General features: G+C 33.4%; 2 protein-coding genes across 4 annotated transcripts; both read right to left on the bottom strand.

Annotated features, from left to right (window-relative positions):
* Nucleotides 1-1,694: 1,694 nt before the first annotated feature.
* On the bottom strand, nucleotides 1,695-4,674 carry LOC116122913 (CBL-interacting protein kinase 2-like). Its single transcript, XM_031408715.1, has 2 exons — nucleotides 4,591-4,674; nucleotides 1,695-3,692 (listed from the first exon to the last, which is right to left on the bottom strand). Exon 2 carries the CDS (start codon nucleotides 3,229-3,231, stop codon nucleotides 1,807-1,809), a length of 1,425 nt encoding a protein of 474 aa, XP_031264575.1. The 5' UTR covers nucleotides 3,232-3,692; nucleotides 4,591-4,674; the 3' UTR covers nucleotides 1,695-1,806.
* Nucleotides 4,675-8,273: 3,599 nt separating this feature from the next.
* On the bottom strand, nucleotides 8,274-20,245 carry LOC116122932 (prosaposin-like). 3 transcript variants are annotated; one of them, XM_031408735.1, is made up of 7 exons: nucleotides 20,105-20,245; nucleotides 19,613-19,708; nucleotides 18,769-18,842; nucleotides 10,848-10,955; nucleotides 10,003-10,200; nucleotides 9,148-9,207; nucleotides 8,274-8,725 (listed from the first exon to the last, which is right to left on the bottom strand). In XM_031408735.1, exons 2-7 carry the CDS (start codon nucleotides 19,701-19,703, stop codon nucleotides 8,552-8,554), a joined length of 705 nt encoding a protein of 234 aa, XP_031264595.1. In that variant the 5' UTR covers nucleotides 19,704-19,708; nucleotides 20,105-20,245; the 3' UTR covers nucleotides 8,274-8,551. The 3 variants fall into 3 exon arrangements, with proteins under 3 accessions (XP_031264595.1, XP_031264594.1, XP_031264593.1); XM_031408734.1 differs by lacking the exons at nucleotides 9,148-9,207; nucleotides 10,003-10,200; nucleotides 10,848-10,955 and adding exons at nucleotides 16,961-17,020; nucleotides 17,816-18,013 and having other exon boundaries at nucleotides 18,661-18,842; XM_031408733.1 differs by lacking the exons at nucleotides 8,274-8,725; nucleotides 9,148-9,207; nucleotides 10,003-10,200; nucleotides 10,848-10,955 and adding exons at nucleotides 16,350-16,538; nucleotides 16,961-17,020; nucleotides 17,816-18,013 and having other exon boundaries at nucleotides 18,661-18,842.
* Nucleotides 20,246-21,988: the final 1,743 nt, after the last annotated feature.

The raw sequence follows: 21,988 nt of genomic DNA, 5'->3' as shown, positions 1-21,988 counted from the left end.
ATTTAGTAGTATTTATTACATTTATATTAGATTTACAATCTTCTCTCACAATTCTTGACATAGTAGTTCGTTATTGATTAGCTCGCAAATGGATAGGCGAGACCTACTATACAAGTAGGTGAGACTTATTTTATGAGCTGCCAAATGATAAACTATCACATTGAGAATAGTAAAATTAGATTGTGAACCTAGTATTACTCTATTTCCTAACTTATAGGGCCCGTTTGGATTGGGTTGAAATTTTTTAACAAGGGTAATATTTGTTTAATTGAGCATATTACCATGTTTAACATTTTTGTACAAAAACATTACTGGAAAATAAGATGACAAATAGTGCCAAAAAAAGGGATAAATCACCGGGAATAATATTACTTGGGGGGAGGGTGATATTAAAATATTACTTCAGTAATCCAAATTTCTGTTCAATTTTGCCCCAAAACAGTGGACAATGTGGACGAAAATATCCTTGACTTTGTTAATAATTACAAAACACCAATAGGTAAAATGACAAAAACACCCCCATCTCCACAGTGCCAGATTCCGACCACTATCGTCGGAATCTGGTCGGAATCTACCGTTATGACTTAGACTTGTCGAATCTGGCCGGTGGTGTGTCGATCTAGCCTTTTTCGGTCGTTTTTAAGCTGTTGTGACAGATTCCGACCACCACTATCTGGCAACTATGGGTGGATGGGGTTGTTTTTGTTAATTTTTAAACTTNTGACAAAAACACCCCCATCTCCACAGTGCCAGATTCCGACCACTATCGTCGGAATCTGGTCGGAATCTACCGTTATGACTTAGACTTGTCGAATCTGGCCGGTGGTGTGTCGATCTAGCCTTTTTCGGTCGTTTTTAAGCTGTTGTGACAGATTCCGACCACCACTATCTGGCAACTATGGGTGGATGGGGTTGTTTTTGTTAATTTTTAAACTTTTTTTTTGGGGGTGTTTAATTAAGTTAATAAACTTAAAGAGTCTAAAAGTAATTAAAAAACTAGAATAGTATTTTCCAAATAATTAAACAAACAAGGATTTCAACCAAACACATTAATTATTAATACATCCTAATTAAACCAAGTACAATAATAATTTAAATCTGGTAATCTACAATGTAATCTTTCTTTTCAGTAATCTTATTACTAAGATAAAAGAACATTATATGATCCAAACGCCCTCATAATAATATTAATGTAAAGGGTTTCATTAACATCATGAAATTTTTTGTTATTATACATCCTTTTGTATACAAATACTTGGGAAAAAGATAAATCTCCTTAAGCGACACTGATTAAATTATTTGAGGTCATACACAACTTACTATTTAAAATTATTTTCTATGGTAATTTCACCTTATGTATTTAGTTGACTAACTATGTCTTCTCTTCACTGTTCACTCTTCAGTTTATTCTATACTGTGTGAACGAAGATGGATTTTGATATTTCATTCTGCCATTCCCCGCTGGTGGTTTGCGTGCTGATCCCATTGACTTGCTCAACTTGACCCAATAACTTGTGTCCTCATTGTTACTTGTCATATACGCCCCCAAACTACCATTCAATCTTCTTTCTAGTACTATTACAAAACAGTTTGCACTGATTTAAGCATTCACATTTTGCCCTGTACTAGTTCCTCTTGTTTTTGCTTTTCCCTACACATCAACACTTGGTAACAAACTTGACATGGAAGAATAATAAAAGAGAGTTGAAATTATCGTTCTTTTACTTAAGAAGATGCATGAAAATAGCAATCCAATTACATGTCTAAAAGAAACCATATAAAACATAGCAGTTAAATATAATATTATCATGAATCCAGAGCTGGGTGAACCTGCTGCAATGGGAGGGCTTGAGAAGGCTGTCCTTCTTGCTGCTCTGGTTGTTGTGCTGCTTGTTCTTCTTCTTGTTTCTGTTGCTGCTCTCCTTGCCAAGTCCAAACAATGTCCTTGAGAGATGGTCTTATGTCTTGTTTCATCGTCTCCTGATACTCAAGTGTATCTCCACTGCTCTTTTTAACCTCCACCAAATGGAAATGAGGAGTGATTTCAAAGATCTCTGCATCAATGCCCAACACTCCTTTCCTGCCTTCCTTGGAGCCTTCCATTTTCAGCAAACCTCCATCTATCTTTCTTACTTTCAGCCTAAGACGTTTAGCAATGTCTTCCAGCTTAGAGATGATTGTTGAGGCTGGCTTGTTGGAGGTGAATCTCATTTCCCTTCTTCGTTCTCTCTCCTCGAATAAACCAGACAAGTCAAAGCCTGCAGAAAAGGAAATAATATCGAAAGCATTCAAATTGCAAGGCTTTGCCAATTCAGTCTTCAACTCTGCTGTAGTACTGCTGTTTCCATTCAGATTAAAAACTGCATCAGCATTCAGAGGGGTCAGTTCTTTCCCTTCTGTTTCATAAACAATGGGTTTTTCCAATCCCTTGCGAAACCACGAATTTTCCATTATCTTGGCCATGGATATCCTCGTACATGGGTTTGGATCCAAGATTTTTGACAAAAACCGGCGTACTTCCTGGGAAAACCAGGTAGGGAATTTAAACTCTGCCTTACCGATCTTCCTATACAACTCCATCAGATTTGAATCATGAAACGGGAGATAGCCAGCTAGAAGAACATACAAGATAACTCCACATGACCATATATCAGCTTTGGATCCATCGTAGCCTTTTCTATTAATCACTTCTGGAGCAACATAAGCAGGGGTCCCGCAGGTTGTGTGGAGTAGCCCATCTTGATGCTTAGTTTCAGCAAGTGCACTCAATCCAAAATCTGAAACCTTAAGATTACCCTGCTCATCCAACAATAGGTTTTCAGGCTTTAGATCCCGATGGCAGACTCCTCTACTGTGACAGTAATCAACAGCACAAATCAGCTGTTGAAAATATTTCCTTGCAACATCCTCCTTGAGTTTTCCTTTGGCTACCTTATTGAAAAGCTCACCACCTTTAACATATTCCATTACAAAGTAAATCTTGGTTTTGCTCGCCATAACCTCATAAAGCTCCACCACATTTGGGTGCTTAACCAGTCTCATCACAGATATTTCTCGTTTAATCTGATTCATCATCCCAACCTTCAAGACCTTCCCTTTGTCTATTATCTTAATAGCCACACTCATGCCAGTTTTAAGATTTCTCGCATGGTGAACCTTGGCAAAGGTTCCTTGGCCTAGTAATTTCCCTAATTCATACCGTTGCATCAATATGCTCCCTTTATTTTCCATTCTGAATTGTAGTCTCTATACACAATAAACTCTACTCTACCCAAAAGTTAACTACACAATATCTAAGCAAACTCTAAGACTGGAATTGACTCAAGAACATAAAAATCTTAACCATCTTCGCACACATCATGCTTTAACATCACCCGTTTTCTCAAAAATCTACCTATACTGGGCTTCTGAGCCGGGAACTGAAATGGGGTGTAAGTAAAATGTTGAAGTTGAATCTCATCAAGGATGAACAAGTGCTGCTCAAAATCAAATGGAGCTAACACTTCATTAACCTCAACCAAGTAATTTTCAACTTTCAAGCACATCTTTCAGCATTCCCACTTACCAGGCTTTGTAATCTTTATAAACTAGAGAATACTGACGAGAAGGCAAAAGATTAATGATTAAACTTTGGCAGAATGTTGAGAAACACACAAGTGATTGCTATAAATTTAGATTTGCTCTCAAATAGCCTGCAAAACCAAGTAAAAATATGAACATCATATTTCTGAATAATTAAGAGAAAAAATATAATATAAAATCAAGAAATTAATTACGAGCTGTACACAGCTGGAGGTTCAGTGATCAAATCTAGCGACAGCTAAGACAGCATTAAACTTTTTATTTTCATACTTTCTTTAACTGCCTAAACATTTCACGACGTAATAATTGAGAAAGAAAAAAAGAGAACGGCACACAGGTTTGATTTATTATTTCCGTTAGTATTTTTGTAAAAGTTGTATTGGATTATTTATTATTGTAGAAAGAATTTGAATTTAAAAATGTGTTTGGTAAAATTATTTTTTAATTCTTTATATTTATTTATTTTGTAAACACTTCCTATAATAAAAATTTTTAAATTAATAAAAATATCTCATTCATTTATTAAATGATAATAACTGACTGTCAGCTGTGAAAACATATGGTTGGATTAGGTATTTTTATTAATTTATAAACTTTTACAGGTGTTAAAAAATTATAAATATTTTAAATTGGATAAAATATAATTAAATTTTAATAACAACGAAAAAAAAAAGCATTTTGAATAGAATACCATTGGAATAATAAAACAAGCACACCCAGACTATTTTGGAAAATTAGTTGGCTGGGTTTGGGAACACAGAAAATTTGACCAGAAAAATCAAGAAAATAAAACTGAATCATGAACAATCATCGAATCCTGGAAAATAAAGACTAATTTCACCGGCATTCCCCCATACAAAGAATCACAAGATTTCAAGCTAAACATAAAACTGTTTCGAAAAAAAAAAAAAATTCAGAAACAAGAACACAAGCAGATTGCAGAAACTTAAAGAAAAAAAATTATTCAAACAGAACGTCTGCATAGGTAAAAGGAGAGATAAAACGTACCGTTTCAAGTTGAGAAGAAGATCCCTCCGGTAAGTCAGAAGATGAGAGGCGATGGCAATTATGATTTTTACACGACTGCTTCAAACTCTCGTACTTCATATGCTTTGCTTTTATCCTACCACTCTTTATTATTTTCAGTTTTTTTCCAACTGAATACGAAATTACCACTCACTGCTGTTATATTTAACGTGCTGAATTCGACGATATAGGTTCCTTCAGAGATCTGGGTCTAACAATTTTCAGCTTTGGACGCGTCTAATGAAACTTCCCGCTTATAATCTATTAATGATAACCAGACAATGATGGCCAATTAGGACACCCACCTGTGGTTTGAAGTATGTGTCCTGTGACAGCAGACCTCTCTACAGGTCAGACGCTTTTTACCATACACGTGGCCCCAATATTTTTATGATGCCACGTAATCCTGACGTTTCCTCGGTATTTTGTTTGTTTGTGTCGACTCTGGGCATCGGACCGTTTCGGTGTTCCCACTTCCCGGTTTCTAGAGTTCTCTCTCCTTCAGAAACACGCTCCTAACGTGAATATACAGATTTATCCTTGAGACTACCGACGGTTGTCCATTTACAGGGCTTTTTAGCCATTCGATCTTGTTTGGTGCAAGACATTTTTATAACCCGGTGCAGCACATGGTATAATGAAAAATTAAATTAAATTAGGGGTATTTGTGAAAACTTATAAACTTTGAAATTTTAAACAATTATGTGTTTGATAAAATACTTATAATTGATTAATAAGTAGTGGACTTGTTTGGTAAAATGTCCAAAAAAAAAAAAGTATCCCAACTTATTTTTTTTTTTTTTTTGTCTTATAAGCTTAAAAAATTTATAAACAAACATGTCAATTAATTTTAGAGTTTATAAACTAGTTTGACCCAGTTATAAGCTTATAAGTTTGACATAAATTGTGAGGCGATGACCAAGTTGAAAAGATCTACGATTAGATTGAAACGAGCTATGTTTAAGGTGAAGTGAGTTGTTTTAACAATTATTTTCATGATCGTGGATAAATCTTATTTTCAAAGATAAGCACTATCCCTTATGATCATGAGATTGATTCCCTAAAATCAAGTCATCATCCCGAAATCTTCTCCCGTAATAGTTATCATAATGGTCCGAAATCTTCTCATCAGACTCATCTTATTGCATATATACCCCTAAAAAATCATCCTTACCAAACTTAAAGAAAGAGAGTTTAATTTTATAATGTAAAAATTAATAAAAGAACAATGGATATAGGTTTGATTTAAGGTATCAAATCACTTTAAAAATTGTGTTTTGTTTTTGTTTTCTTATTTTAAATCAATTTCTTGCTGATTTTTCAAGAGAATGTGCACACTTTACTCAATTCGATGAAGGTCAACTGGGTATTTCGAATGGTTAGAATTTTCATATTAAAAAATAATAAAATACGAAATGATATTAAAAAATAGATACTTTGAGAATAAGTATCTACATAACATGACTGATATATTTATATTAATTTATTTTAACATTAATAAATCCTAATATTTGCGGTGCTCATACTTGATAAAATAATTCCTACCAAATCCTGAAGAAGGTCGCAATCGGTAGAGGTTGCTCATTCAGAAACACGCTCATAACGTGAATGTACAGATTTATCCTTGAAACTACCAACGGATGATCCATTTTACAGGGCTTTTTAGTCATTCGATCTTGTTTGGTGCAAGATATTTTATAACCCATGCAACACATGGTATAATGAAAAATTAAATTAAATTAAATTAAGAACGTGTCTCATAGATTGGTTTCAATAGTAAATCTTGTTTAAATAATTTAATATTAATAAATGAATTATTAATTTTCAACATCTTGATAACTATATATGACTCACATCCACGAAACAACAGCTTGCAAAATCCATTTCAGCTATAGTTTTTAAAATTGAAAATTATTATGGGCGACCAGCTTAAAGCAAACAGTGACAATTATCTTCGCTATCAGGGATAAATCTTATCTTCTAAAATAAGCATTATCCCCATCATGGGATTGATTCCCTAAAATCAAGTCATCATCTCGAGATCTTCTCCTGTAATAGTTATCATAATGGCCCGAAATCTTCTGATCTTATTGTATATATATCCCAAAAATCATCCTTACCAAATTTAGAGAAAGAGAGTTTAATTTTGTAATATAAAAATTAATAAAAGAACAATGAACGTAAACTTAATTTAACATGTCAAACTATTTTAAAAATTGTGTTTCGCTTTTGTTTTCTTATTTTAAATCAATTTCTTGTTGATTCTTAAAGATAATGCATACACCTTACCCATATCCATGAAGGTCAATTGATTATCTCGAATTGTTAGAGTTTTCATATAAAAAAATAATAAAATACAAAATGATATTAAAAAATAGATACTTTGGGAATAAGTATCTACATAACATGACTGATATATTTATATTAATTTATTTTAACATTAATAAATCCTAATATTTGTGGTGCTCATAGCCTCATACTGGATAAAATAATTCCTACCAAATCTCGAAGAAGGTTGCAATCCGTAGAGGTTGTTCATATATTAAGTCAATTCTGATTTGGCTTTGTAAGATCAGATCAACGTCGTATTTGATTAGATACCTTTGCCCGTTACATGAAGAAAGCCAAGGGAATTTGGTTGTTGGTGCCGGTGGATAGAATAGAATGTCGTGAGTTCTTTACTTAAAAGAAAAGAAGCCGTAGATCATCTTGGGCAATTTCTATTACGTATCTGTAGACGAAGAGTAATTGAATTGCCCATCTTTATTTTATAATCACATCATAAATGGAAAGAGTATATTATAATTAACGTGTGGCTACCATTGACACAAATTCAAAGCTTCATTTACAAAGATCAGTGATGATCTATATGACCGTTCGGTTTGTGTATGAGAAAGGTAGCTTCACCGACTCAATTCCAATGGATATTTTAGGTAAACACGAATCAGGACAAGAGTTGTCTTGACTCTAGAAGAAATAATCTCATGTCTTGCTAGGAAATTTCACAGGAAGTGTAAATGTTAATTTTTAATTTTCCTCTTCGTATTTCAGACCCTTTTTTTACCACGTTTTTTCATGCCTTTCTCATCTTTTACTTGGCCCTGGTTCGCAGTAAGTAAAGGGTTTTAACTCTAGAAACTTATCGATGGATACCCAGAGGGTAATATCCATACATATCAGTGGGTTGTTCAAGATTTTACTTTGCCGGAAATAAAAATAGAAAGTGTTTAAAAGGCAAAGAAGATATGATTATGAAGATCTATTTCAAAAGGTCAGAAAATTTAACGATCCTGCATGTGGGGTTATCATTTATTGTTGCCAAATTTGAAGGAGACTGTTAAACAGATGGCATTAGGCCTGTAGCAATTCCCCTTGCAGTGAAATGAAGGCTGACAGAGACTTCTCATTCAATGTTCAATGAACAGAGTCAGGTGAGAAACTTCATGGAAGTTAAAATTTGTTTGTTTGTATAATGTTGACAGTTCTAAGTTCTTATCTCAGTAGATTGAAGGAAGCGTTTTCTTCACCTTCCACATTGCATGATATAGTAATTCCACTTCATGGTGGTCAACAAAACACGTGCGCAATTTCCCCTTTAGAAGATATTTCGCAGAAGGAGCGGCCGGAAAAAAAAGGGTGAAATGGATAATTATTTTTCAGAAAAATTCAACCCCAAAAACAAACAAATAATAATTTCAGTGATCTAACTCTGGCAACGGCAGAGAGCATTTTTCAGACTATGGTTTTTTTTTGTATTTCCGGTTCCTGGGATAGGTTACAGACTAGCATTCAAATTTCAATACAAGATACACTTTACAGTACACACCAGAAGCACAATTATGCCATAATTTAATTGTTGTACAATCATTTCTGAAAGTAAAAATTTTTACACAGTATGTAAGAAGCGTGTAATTCCGTTCTGGTCATCCTGGATCGGCAATAATTATGAATCGGCCAATACCTTCACCACCTCCGCTACTTGCTCACTGCTGCTAGGCAAGCTGCCAGTAGTAGGCGAATTGCAGGCATGAAGCATGGTACATACATCAGTTGTTTCCAGAAATTGCTCTGCATTCGTAAGGATCAGTGGCCCATATTCGAAGACCATCTTCTTGCACTGCCATAGTGTTACAAAATATTAGAGATACTGATCAGCACAGTCAAGGACATTAATACTTAGTAGATAAACCTAACTAAAAACTACTTGACGTATCACTATTTTTTTTAAAAAGGGATCCTTAACACATCAATTTGGTCCCCAAGCATGTAATAGAATTGAAAATTGCAATTCATTGATCAATTAGAACCCATTATAGCATATACTTCAGGGAAGTTATAACCCGTAGTCCATCCTTTGCAAAGTCAAATATACTCATGACAATGAAATCCCAACTAGATTTGGTTATTCATCATGATCATGGTTCTACCATTCATTGATATCTCTTATGACATATAGACATGTCAATAAACTGATTTTGAGGAACTATAATAAAGTCGATGCATAATAATGTAATTCGTTACAAGTTCTTAATTTCTTACCTTCTTGACATAATTCTGCATGGAATTACATCCCTTCAAAAGCAGCTCAAGTATCTCAAGCTGAAAAAAACAGAGAAAAGCGATCATAAGTCTCTAGTTTGCCATAAGTAGCAATACAAATTTCACAGAGAAAGGAACCATGCATACCAAAACAAGGATATACAGAACTAATATATACTTTTAATCTACTGCATGACAAACTTAATGTGGCTTGTGTATACTTGTATAGCATTGGCATTAATGCCAGCTAATATATATATTTTTCCACCTGCCTTCTCCTTTTTTAAGTTTTACATAAAATGTGTTTCATTAAATCCACATACAGTATTAGAGGTTCCATTTTTATAAAATGGATGGATATGAAACTTGATTGTAACATATTCATCAAACGTGCTTTACATGGGATTGTCCTTTTAATATTTTGGCTCTTACTATATTGCAGAGCAATACTATAAGCATATGATAAAAACCTCAGAAAACAAATCATAGAAACCAATCCTAAAAGAAGTTTACAGCAATGTTGTACTTCTGGATACAAAAAACTGTAATAGCAACAATAATTCTCTGGCCTCACTGTTTCATCCAAATAGGTTTGAGGCTATCATATCATATTTTTAATTTGTCTTTTTAACGTAAAGAAAAGCAAAGGTCGAAGTCAAAAAGAAAAAAATAATGTATTTTTTTTTTTTTTTTTTATACTAAGAATCTTTCCTTTGGTTCCACATTCCTATTTAGAAAAAATGAATTGGGTTCTTATAGGCATTTTAGACCCTGTTATTGAAATAGCCGTTAACAAAAAGCTAAGTAGCAACAAGCCTTATTTACTTGTCATTAGCTAACGATGGAATAACGAACCTGTGTGTCCGGATCTTTCAATTTGACTAGTAATTCTGAAACAGCATGGTGACAAAGCCCACAGCTATCTTCGTGTAGTTGTGAAGAAAAGATTGCCATTTGTTGACAGAGGTTGACCTTTTTACAGAAATCTGAAGGTTGCACTGTGGAGATCTCCAAGAAGAAGAGAGGAGCGTAATAGTCCACCAAAGTTTTACACTGTGCTCCATGGGGAAGAAAAAAAGAGAGAAATGAAACACTGGGTTATGCAAAACTCTACACTACAGCTCATAATTTAAGATTCGGGTAAGTTCTCAGTCATTCGACCACAAGAACTTTCCAACTATTTGTATGGTTACCTTTTAAGTATCTTTGGTAGCATTGAATGAGAATTATTAAATGATTCAACAAGACACAATTATTTAGACAGATGGATGCGTAAATTATAATTGAGACAGGTCAACGTGAACTAGATCTTTTTAATCTTGGGTTAAATAGGTCAGCCTGATCTTGGTTTGAACATAATAAAGGTAAGTCCAAACCCATTAATTTCAGGTGAGGTGGGGAACCATGTTCTTTGGTCATGTTAAAAACTGACGTCCTAACCACAAGGCACATGATGATGGAAACAACATTATCCTGCCCATCATTAACTATCTACAGTGGTAACTATTGGGGCATACAAGGTGGGCTATTTGACTACAAAGTGGAAAAGGAACAAAGGTTAACACCAAAACTGAAACAAAAAAGATGAAAAACAGGAGATCGAGATGGGCTTGGGTTAGCACAAGTTCATCTATATCCAACTGCAACTATTAAATATCAATTACAACAAAACATCCACTCAACTAAAATTAGATGACTACCTGCTGCTTGAAAGAAGCCAAACGAGAGCAGCTCATGTGAAGCATGTCTATGATCTCAGTCTGGGTCTTGTTGTTGGCAAGGTAATCAACTGCCTCGGCTGCAAATTCCTCACACAAATATTATTTCTTTTCAATCCTTGATAACATATTGACTCACATCCACGAAACAACAGCTTGCAAACCATTTCAGCTATAGTTTTTAAAATTGAAAATTATTATGGGCGACCAGCTTAAGCAAACAGTGACATTATCTTCGCTATCAGGGATATCTTCTCTTCTAAAATAAGCATTATCCCATCATGGGATTGATTCCCTAAAATCAAGTCATCATCTCGAGATCTTCTCCTGTAATAGTATCATAATGGCCCGAAATCTTCTGATCTTATTGTATATATATCCCAAAAATCATCCTTACCAAATTAGAGAAAGAGAGTTTAATTTTGTAATATAAAAATTAATAAAAGACAATGAACGTAAACTTAATTTACATGTCACTATTTAAAAATTGTGTTTCGCTTTTGTTTTCTTATTTAAATCAATTTCTTGTTGATTCTTAAAGATATGCATACACCTTACCCATATCCATGAAGGTCAATTGATTATCTCGAATTGTTAGAGTTTTCATATAAAAAATAATAAATACAAATGATATTAAAAATAGATACTTTGGGAATAAGTATCTACATAACATGACTGATATATTTTATAATTATTTTAACATTAATAAATCCTAATATTTGTGGTGCTCATAGCCTCATACTGGATAAAATAATTCCTACCAAATCCGAAGAGGTTGCAATCCGTAGAGGTTGTTCATATATTAAGTCAATTCTGATTTGGCTTTGTAAGATCGATCAACGTCGTATTTGATTAGATACCTTTGCCCGTTAATGAGAAAGCCAAGGGAATTTGTTGTTGGTGCCGGGATAGAATAGAATGTCGTGAGTTCTTTACTTAAAGAAAAGAAGCCGTAGATCATTCTTGGGCAATTTCTATTACGTATCTGTAACGAAGAGTAATTGAATTGCCCATCTTTATTTTATAATCACATCATATGGAAAGAGTATATTATAATTAACGTGTGGCTACCATTGCACAAATCAAAGCTTCATTTACAAGATCAGTGATGATCTATATGACCGTTCGGTTTGTGTATGGAAGGTAGCTTCACCGACTCAATTCCAATGGATATTTTAGGTAAACACGAATCAGACAAGAGTTTCTTGACTCTAGAAGAAATATCTCATGTCTTGCTAGGAAATTTCACAGGAAGTGTAAATGTAATTTTTATTTTCCTCTTCGTATTTCAGACCCTTTTTTTACCACGTTTTTTCATGCCTTTCTCATCTTTTACTTGGCCCTGTTCGCAGTAAGTAAAGGGTTTAACTCTATAAACTTATCGATGGATACCCAGGGTATATCCATACATATCAGTGGGTTGTTCAGATTTGACTTTGCCGGAAACAATAATAAAAAATGTTTAAAAGGCAAAGAATATGATTATGAAGATCTATTTCAAAGGTCAAAAATTTAACGATCCGGCATGTGGGTTATCATTTATTGTGCCAAATTTGAAGAGACTGTTAAGGATGGCATTAGGCCTGTAGCAATTCCCTTGCGTGAAATGAAGGCTGACAGAGACTTCTCATTCAATGTTCAATGAACAAGTCAGGTGAGAAACTTCATGGAAGTGTAAAATTTTGTTTGTTTGTATATTTTGACAGTTCTAGTTCTTATCTCAAGTAGATTGAAGGAAGGTTTTTCTCACCTTCCACATTGCAGATATAGTAATTCCACTTCATGGTGGTCACAAAACACGTGCGCCATTTCCCTTCTTCTCTTAGAAGATATTTCGCAGAAGGAGCGGCCGAAAAAAAGGGAAATGGTAATTATTTTTCAGAAAAATTCAACCCCAAAACAAACAAATAATAATTTCAGTGATCTAACTCTGGCAACGGCAGAGAGCATTTTTCAGACTATGGTTTTTTTGTATATTTCCGGTTCCTGGGATAGGTTACAGACTAGCATTCAAATTTCAATACAATACACTTTACAGTCACACCAGAACACAATTATGCCATAATTAAATTGTTCGGTTTCTAGAGTTCTCTCTCCTTCAGAAACACGCTCATAACGTGAATATACAGATTTATCCTTGAGACTACCGACGGTTGATCCATTTTACAGGGCTTTTTAGCCATTCGATCTTGTTTGGTGCAAGACATTTTATAACCCGGTGCAGCACATGGTATAATGAAAAATTAAATTAAATTAAGGGGTATTTGTGAAAACTTATAAACATTTGAAATTTTAAACAATTATGTGTTTGATTAAAATACTTATAATTGATTAATAAGTAGTTGACTTGTTTGGTAAAATGTCCAAAAAAAAAAAAGTATCCCCAACTTATTTTTTTTTTTTTTTTTGCTTATAAGCTTAAAAAAGTTATAAACAAACATGTCAACTTAATTTTAGAGTTTATAAACTAGTTTGACCAGCTTATAAGCTTATAAGTTTGACATAAATTGTGAGGCGATGACCAAGTTGAAAAGATCTACGATTAGATTGAAACGAGCTATGTTTAAGGTGAAGTGAGTTGTTTTAACAATTATTTTCATGATCGTGGATAAATCTTATTTTCAAAGATAAGCACTATCCCTTATGATCATGAGATTGATTCCCTAAAATCAAGTCATCATCCCGAAATCTTCTCCCGTAATAGTTATCATAATGGTCCGAAATCTTCTCATCAGACTCATCTTATTGCATATATACCCCTAAAAAATCATCCTTACCAAACTTAAAGAAAGAGAGTTTAATTTTATAATGTAAAAATTAATAAAAGAACAATGGATATAGGTTTGATTTAAGGTATCAAATCACTTTAAAAATTGTGTTTTGTTTTTGTTTTCTTATTTTAAATCAATTTCTTGCTGATTTTTCAAGAGAATGTGCACACTTTACTCAATTCGATGAAGGTCAACTGGGTATTTCGAATGGTTAGAATTTTCATATTAAAAAATAATAAAATACGAAATGATATTAAAAAATAGATACTTTGAGAATAAGTATCTACATAACATGACTGATATATTTATATTAATTTATTTTAACATTAATAAATCCTAATATTTGCGGTGCTCATACTTGATAAAATAATTCCTACCAAATCCTGAAGAAGGTCGCAATCGGTAGAGGTTGCTCATTCAGAAACACGCTCATAACGTGAATGTACAGATTTATCCTTGAAACTACCAACGGATGATCCATTTTACAGGGCTTTTTAGTCATTCGATCTTGTTTGGTGCAAGATATTTTATAACCCATGCAACACATGGTATAATGAAAAATTAAATTAAATTAAATTAAGAACGTGTCTCATAGATTGGTTTCAATAGTAAATCTTGTTAAAAGCATTTAATATTAAAAATATTATTTTCTTTTTTCAATACTTGATAACTATATAGACTCACATCCACGAAACAACAGCTTGCAAAACCATTTCAGCTATAGTTTTTAAAATTGAAAATTATTATGGGCGACCAGCTTAAAGCAAACAGTGACAATTATCTTCGCTATCAGGGATAAATCTTTCTTCTAAAATAAGCATTATCCCCATCATGGGATGATTCCCTAAAATCAAGTCATCATCTCGAGATCTTCTCCTGTAATAGTTATCATAATGGCCCGAAATCTTCTGATCTTATTGTATATATATCCCAAAAATCATCCTTACCAAATTAGAGAAAGAGAGTTTAATTTTGTAATATAAAAATTAATAAAGAACAATGAACGTAAACTTAATTTACATGTCAAACTATTTAAAAATTGTGTTTCGCTTTTGTTTCTTATTTAAATCAATTTCTTGTTGATCTTAAAGAATGCATACACCTTACCCATATCCATGAAGGTCAATTGATTATCTCGAATTGTTAGAGTTTTCATATAAAAAATAATAAATACAAAATGATATTAAAAAATAGATACTTTGGGAATAAGTATCTACATAACATGACTGATATATTTATATAATTTATTTTAACATTAATAAATCCTAATATTTGTGGTGCTCATAGCCTCATACTGGATAAAATAATTCCTACCAAATCTCGAAGAAGGTTGCAATCCGTAGAGGTTGTTCATATATTAAGTCAATTCTGATTTGGCTTTGTAAGATCAGATCAACGTCGTATTTGATTAGATACCTTTCCCGTTACATGAAGAAAGCCAAGGGAATTTGTTTGGTGCCGTGGATAGAATAGAATGTCGTGAGTTCTTTACTTAAAAGAAAAGAAGCCGTAGATCATTTTGGGCAATTCTATTACGTATCTGTAGACGAAGAGTAATTGAATTGCCCATCTTTATTTTATAATCACATCAAATGGAAAGAGTATATTATAATTAACGTGTGGCTACCATTGACACAAATTCAAAGCTTCATTTACAAGATCAGTGATGATCTATATGACCGTTCGGTTTGTGTATGAGAAGGTAGCTTCACCGACTCAATTCCAATGGTATTTTAGGTAAACACGAATCAGGACAAGAGTTGTCTTGACTCTAGAAGAAATAATCTCATGTCTTGCTAGGAAATTTCACAGGAAGTGTAAATGTTAATTTTTATTTTCCTCTTCGTATTTCAGACCCTTTTTTACCACGTTTTTCATGCCTTTCTCATCTTTTACTTGGCCCTGTTCGCAGTAAGTAAAGGGTTTTAACTCTAGAAACTTATCGATGGATCACCGAGGTAATATCCATACATATCAGTGGGTTGTCAAGATTTGCTTTGCCGGAAACAATAATAAAAATGTTTAAAAGGCAAAGAAGATATGATTATGAAGATCTATTTCAAAAGTCAGAAAATTTAACGATCCGCATGTGGGGTTATCATTTATGTTGCCAAATTTGAAGGAGACTGTTAAGCGATGGCATTAGCCTGTAGCAATTCCCTTGCGTGAAATGAAGGCTGACAGAGACTTCTCATTCAATGTTCAATGAACAGAGTCAGGTGAGAAACTTCATGGAAGTTAAAATTTTTTGTTTGTATATGTTGACAGTTCTAGTTCTTATCTCAGTAGTAATTGAAGGAAGAGTTTTCTGCACCTTCCACATTGCAGGATATAGTAATTCCACTTCATGGTGGTCAACAAAACACGTGCGCCATTTCCCATTGTCTTCTCTTAGAAGAATTTCGCAGAAGGAGCGGCCGAAAAAAAAGGGAAATGGATAATTATTTTTCAGAAAAATTCAACCCCCAAACAAACAAATAATAATTTCAGTGATCTAACTCTGGCAACGGCAGAGAGCATTTTCAGACTATGGTTTTTTTGATATTTCCGGTTCCTGGGATAGGTTCAGACTAGCATTCAAATTTCAATATCACTACACTTTACAGTTCACACCAGCACACAATTATCCATAATTAATTGTTCGTACAATCATTTCTGAAAGTAAAAATTTTTACACAGTATGTAAGAAGCGTGTCATTCCATTCTGGTCATCCTGGATCGGCAATAATTATGAATCGGCCAATACCTTTACCACCTCCGCTACTTGCTCACTGCTGCTAGGAACGCTGCCAGTAGTAGGTGAATTGCAGGCGTGAAGCATGGTACATACATCAGTTGTTTCCAGAAATTGCTCTGCATTCGTAAGGATCAGTGGCCCGTATTCAAAGACCATCTTCTTGCACTGCCATAGTGTTACAAAATATTAGAGATACTGATCAGCACAGTCAAGGACATTAATACTTAGTAGATAAACCTAACTAAAAACTACTTGACGTATCACTATTTTTTTTAAAAAGGGATCCTTAACACATCAATTTGGTCCCCAAGCATGTAATAGAATTGAAAATTGCAATTCATTGATCAATTAGAACCCATTATAGCATATACTTCAGGGAAGTTATAACCCGTAGTCCATCCTTTGCAAAGTCAAATATACACATGACAATGAAATCCCAACTAGATTTGGTTATTCATCATGATCATGGTTCTACCATTCATTGATATCTCTTATGACATATAGACATGTCAATAAACTGATTTTGAGGAACTATAATAAAGTCGATGCATAATAATGTAATTCGTTACAAGTTCTTAATTTCTTACCTTCTTGACATAGTTCTGCATGGAATTACATCCCTTCAAAAGCAGCTCAAGTATCTCAAGCTGAAAAAAACAGAGAAAAGCGATCATAAGTCTCTAGTTTGCCATAAGTAGCAATACAAATTTCACAGAGAAAGGAACCATGCATACCAAAACAAGGATATACAGAACTAATATATACTTTTAATCTACTGCATGACAAACTTAATGTGGCTTGTGTATACTTGTATAGCATTGGCATTAATGCCAGCTAATATATATATTTTTCCACCTGCCTTCTCCTTTTTTAAGTTTTACATAAAATGTGTTTCATTAAATCCACATACAGTATTAGAGGTTCCATTTTTATAAAATGGATGGATATGAAACTTGATTGTAACATATTCATCAAACGTGCTTTACATGGGATTGTCCTTTTAATATTTTGGCTCTTACTATATTGCAGAGCAATACTATAAGCATATGATAAAAACCTCAGAAAACAAATCATAGAAACCAATCCTAAAAGAAGTTTACAGCAATGTTGTACTTCTGGATACAAAAAACTGTAATAGCAACAATAATTCTCTGGCCTCACTGTTTCATCCAAATAGGTTTGAGGCTATCATATCATATTTTTAATTTGTCTTTTTAACGTAAAGAAAAGCAAAGGTCGAAGTCAAAAAGAAAAAAATAATGTATTTTTTTTTTTTTTTTTTATACTAAGAATCTTTCCTTTGGTTCCACATTCCTATTTAGAAAAAATGAATTGGGTTCTTATAGGCATTTTAGACCCTGTTATTGAAATAGCCGTTAACAAAAAGCTAAGTAGCAACAAGCCTTATTTACTTGTCATTAGCTAACGATGGAATAACGAACCTGTGTGTCCGGATCTTTCAATTTGACTAGTAATTCTGAAACAGCATGGTGACAAAGCCCACAGCTATCTTCGTGTAGTTGTGAAGAAAAGATTGCCATTTGTTGACAGAGGTTGACCTTTTTACAGAAATCTGAAGGTTGCACTGTGGAGATCTCCAAGAAGAAGAGAGGAGCGTAATAGTCCACCAAAGTTTTACACTGTGCTCCATGGGGAAGAAAAAAAGAGAGAAATGAAACACTGGGTTATGCAAAACTCTACACTACAGCTCATAATTTAAGATTCGGGTAAGTTCTCAGTCATTCGACCACAAGAACTTTCCAACTATTTGTATGGTTACCTTTTAAGTATCTTTGGTAGCATTGAATGAGAATTATTAAATGATTCAACAAGACACAATTATTTAGACAGATGGATGCGTAAATTATAATTGAGACAGGTCAACGTGAACTAGATCTTTTTAATCTTGGGTTAAATAGGTCAGCCTGATCTTGGTTTGAACATAATAAAGGTAAGTCCAAACCCATTAATTTCAGGTGAGGTGGGGAACCATGTTCTTTGGTCATGTTAAAAACTGACGTCCTAACCACAAGGCACATGATGATGGAAACAACATTATCCTGCCCATCATTAACTATCTACAGTGGTAACTATTGGGGCATACAAGGTGGGCTATTTGACTACAAAGTGGAAAAGGAACAAAGGTTAAGACCAAAACTGAAACAAAAAAGATGAAAAACAGGAGATCGAGATGGGCTTGGGTTAGCACAAGTTCATCTATATCCAACTGCAACTATTAAATATCAATTACAACAAAACATCCACTCAACTAAAATTAGATGACTACCTGCTGCTTGAAAGAAGCCAAACGAGAGCAGCTCATGTGAAGCATGTCTATGATCTCAGTCTGGGTCTTGTTGTTGGCAAGGTAATCAACTGCCTCGGCTGCAAATTCCTCACACAGTGTGCACACATTATCATTTTCTATAGCTCCACCCTGTACCTGCCCCTGCTTGCTAATCTGAACAACTGAACAAAGAAATAGAATGTCAATCCATTAGATTATTTTCAGCATGACAAGCATACTTTACAGCAATCATGATAAAAAAACAAAAAAACAACAACAACATAATAATAACAACATATTGTATATGACTTTCTCAATGTACAGAGGATCCTCTATGGGTCAATACACACCAAAAGCATCTTAACATCTTAAATGTGTTAACATCTTAAATGAGAAACTTTAGAGGACATTTAATTTTGGCAAGCCTACCATATCAAGTAATCAGAAAAGCACAAATATCGAATTTCAACATCACTGAATTTGTAAAATAATAGCAAACAATTAGAAATGAATGGAGTGGAGTGGTCTGTATTTTATTGTGACAACTAAACCACATATTATGACAGTTGTAAAACTCCACTTGTTTATTTCTCTCAGTGAAAAAGTATAAAAGAAAGAATTAGAGAGAAGAATGAATGAGACAGTGCGCCACCACCACCACTACAGTCCTGACATAGTTCAACAGGTATACAAGTGAGACATTGGGTAGCAAAAAATAGACTGGGCATCTAAGACAACCTAGAAGTGTTTATTTAAACAAACACTAATTTGATAATTTGGCTGCAATTAGAAATAAAGGCCAAGGTAATTTGTTAACCCTCTACTATCAGTACAAAATATTTCAAAATAAAGGTAGTGCAGGAACATAAGCAGTAAAACCCTTGAAGTTGTAACATTTCCCCCACAATCTGCCCTCCTCAAATAAACAAAGAACATAGAAGCATATTCCTACCAATATACTCGGAGTCTCCCAATTTTCTAGCATCACATCCCCAGCTAGCACCCAACAGAAAAAGAAATAAGAGCCCAACTCTCCACTCCATGATACCTGAAGTTACAACAATTCAAGACAATAAGAACCTCGTAACGTTAAAAAGCTGAAAAGGAAACCTAAATCTCAATTAATAGATTGCAATAATAATAAACTGAAAAAAGTATTAGTGGCAACATATTTCTAAACATATAATCAAAACTAGTTGCAGGCCACAGTATATATGTATATTCAACGACACGATTCCAAATAAACTGACAAGAATCCTAAACTAAGAATCAAATCGATCGAAGCATATATAAAATAAGACTAATTCATGAATCAAAATTTAAACTCGCCGAAAATTTAACAATATTTGAATCCGCAGCTACAGGATCTTAAACTACAGATATATATTCTTATTTAAAACAGTCTGATTCGAATCTAAAATTAAGGAGGGAAGACGATGATTACCTTTGGAAAGATTAACCGACGCGAATGAATGGAAGGCGAGCAAGAGATTGGGAACTGAAAAGTTTGATTCCGTTGAGTGTTGGATTGGGCTAACGCGAAGAATTGTTGTTGGCGGTTTTTAAAAGTCATCTACATAGGGTTCTACTTCTCCGCGGTAAGCAACTCTTATCCGCTTCTTGTGGTTAAGCAATTTGCTTACGTGTCGGAATCCTAACGGGGGACGTATCATTTTGACGGGCAGTATCGTTGACCATGATTTAATAATTCTAATGTTTGTGCTGATTTGGCACTGTTTGAGTGGCTTATTGAAGTTTGACAATTGTGATGAAGAGTATAATAGGCAAACCCCGTTTAAGAAGAATATACTAAAATTGCAATTTTAAAATATGTGTTTTTATTGGAATCAGTCACACTTGTATTTACGTATTGGCAGGGGCGGACCCAGGCCATTTGATAGTAGGCCTGGCCTGAGTAAATAAAAATTTAAAAATTTTACTTTTAATTTTATAGGATAACCAAATAATGAGTGTGAAAAATCCAAGAACAGAGGGCATTTTCATTTTTCACTACCATATTTTATGCAACAAAAACCACCACAACTTTAATGATGCAAAAATGCCTTTGCAATACACCATCTCTTCCTCTTAACTCAGAAGCTTTTGCAGAAACAATTTAAGTACTCATTCCTAGCAATAGTCCTTGAAATTTAGTTAAAAAACATTCAACTTTGACAAGAATTCTCCTGAAGTTTACAGATATCATCAAGAGTAAACTTTATATATTAATCAAAACCCACTTCTGCAAATGTCCTTTACCATTTTCTGAAAATAAAAAAAAAAAAAAGACAAAAAACTTATACAGATAATTGAAAGAATAGATCATTATTTCAAAACCAAAATTGTCAATTTTGTGCAACTATACGAGACCTAATCTTTGAATACAAGCTCACGCTTGCTCTTCTCTTCAACTTCAACTCTAAATTCAAAGGTTCACTCTTTTTAATTGTTTCTTGGAGGTTGGTTACCGAGAAAATGAGGTTGATTTTTCACCATTTTCTTTTAATGTGTTTTTTATTTATTTTTTTGCTTTGAATTTTTAGTTATTTTCTTTAATTGTGTTTCCTGATGAGAAAATGGCAAAGTTTTGTTCATTAATTATTTTTTTTCTGTCTATCTTTCGTAATTTCTCTAAATCTATAGTTTTTATTTTATTTTATTAAGCTTTTTAGTATGTTAGGTTGATGAGAAATGATGCTAAGTTTTGTTCATTTTTTGACAGTTTTTTTGTTTGTACTTTGCTCTGATACTATAGTTTGTTATTTAGATTTATTAAGGGGGTTTTAGTCGGTTAGATTGATGAGAATGAGGCAAACTTTTATGGTTTTTTACCTCCTTTTCGTTTAGTAATATTGCTCTAAATTCTAATTTTTTTATTTTAGTATATTTTTGTAGTATGTTTGGTTGATGAGTAAATGAGACAAGTTTTGCTAAATTTTAATCTCGATGGTTGAATTTATTTTTATAGTTGGTTGGAGTTATAAGCTTAAAGTTGACTGCTTCTTGGTGATTTTAATTATTTCTTTATAAACATTTATATATTTTACTTGTGGTTAGAATTGTGATTAGACTTAAATTTGTATGAATATTTTTGAATTTTGGTGAGATGTGGTTGCTGTGAACTCTTTTGGTTATATTAGATTTAAGTGAATTGTTAGATTCTTGTGATTTTTTGCTCTCTTCGCATTAAGAGGGTTTTCCACATCAAAATTTTCTTGTGTTTCCTTAGAGTTGGATGTGATTTTACATATTTGCTTTCAAGGTTTTGCTTCTCGTAGATTTATTAAGTAGGAAAGTAAATGTTATTGATCATTTTCTTTAGCTTCTT

This window comes from Pistacia vera, unplaced genomic scaffold (assembly GCF_008641045.1).
Source record: "Pistacia vera cultivar Batoury unplaced genomic scaffold, PisVer_v2 Contig139, whole genome shotgun sequence".
NCBI classification, from domain to species: domain Eukaryota; kingdom Viridiplantae; phylum Streptophyta; class Magnoliopsida; order Sapindales; family Anacardiaceae; genus Pistacia; species Pistacia vera.
This window is presented reverse-complemented; position numbering and strand designations above follow the sequence as displayed.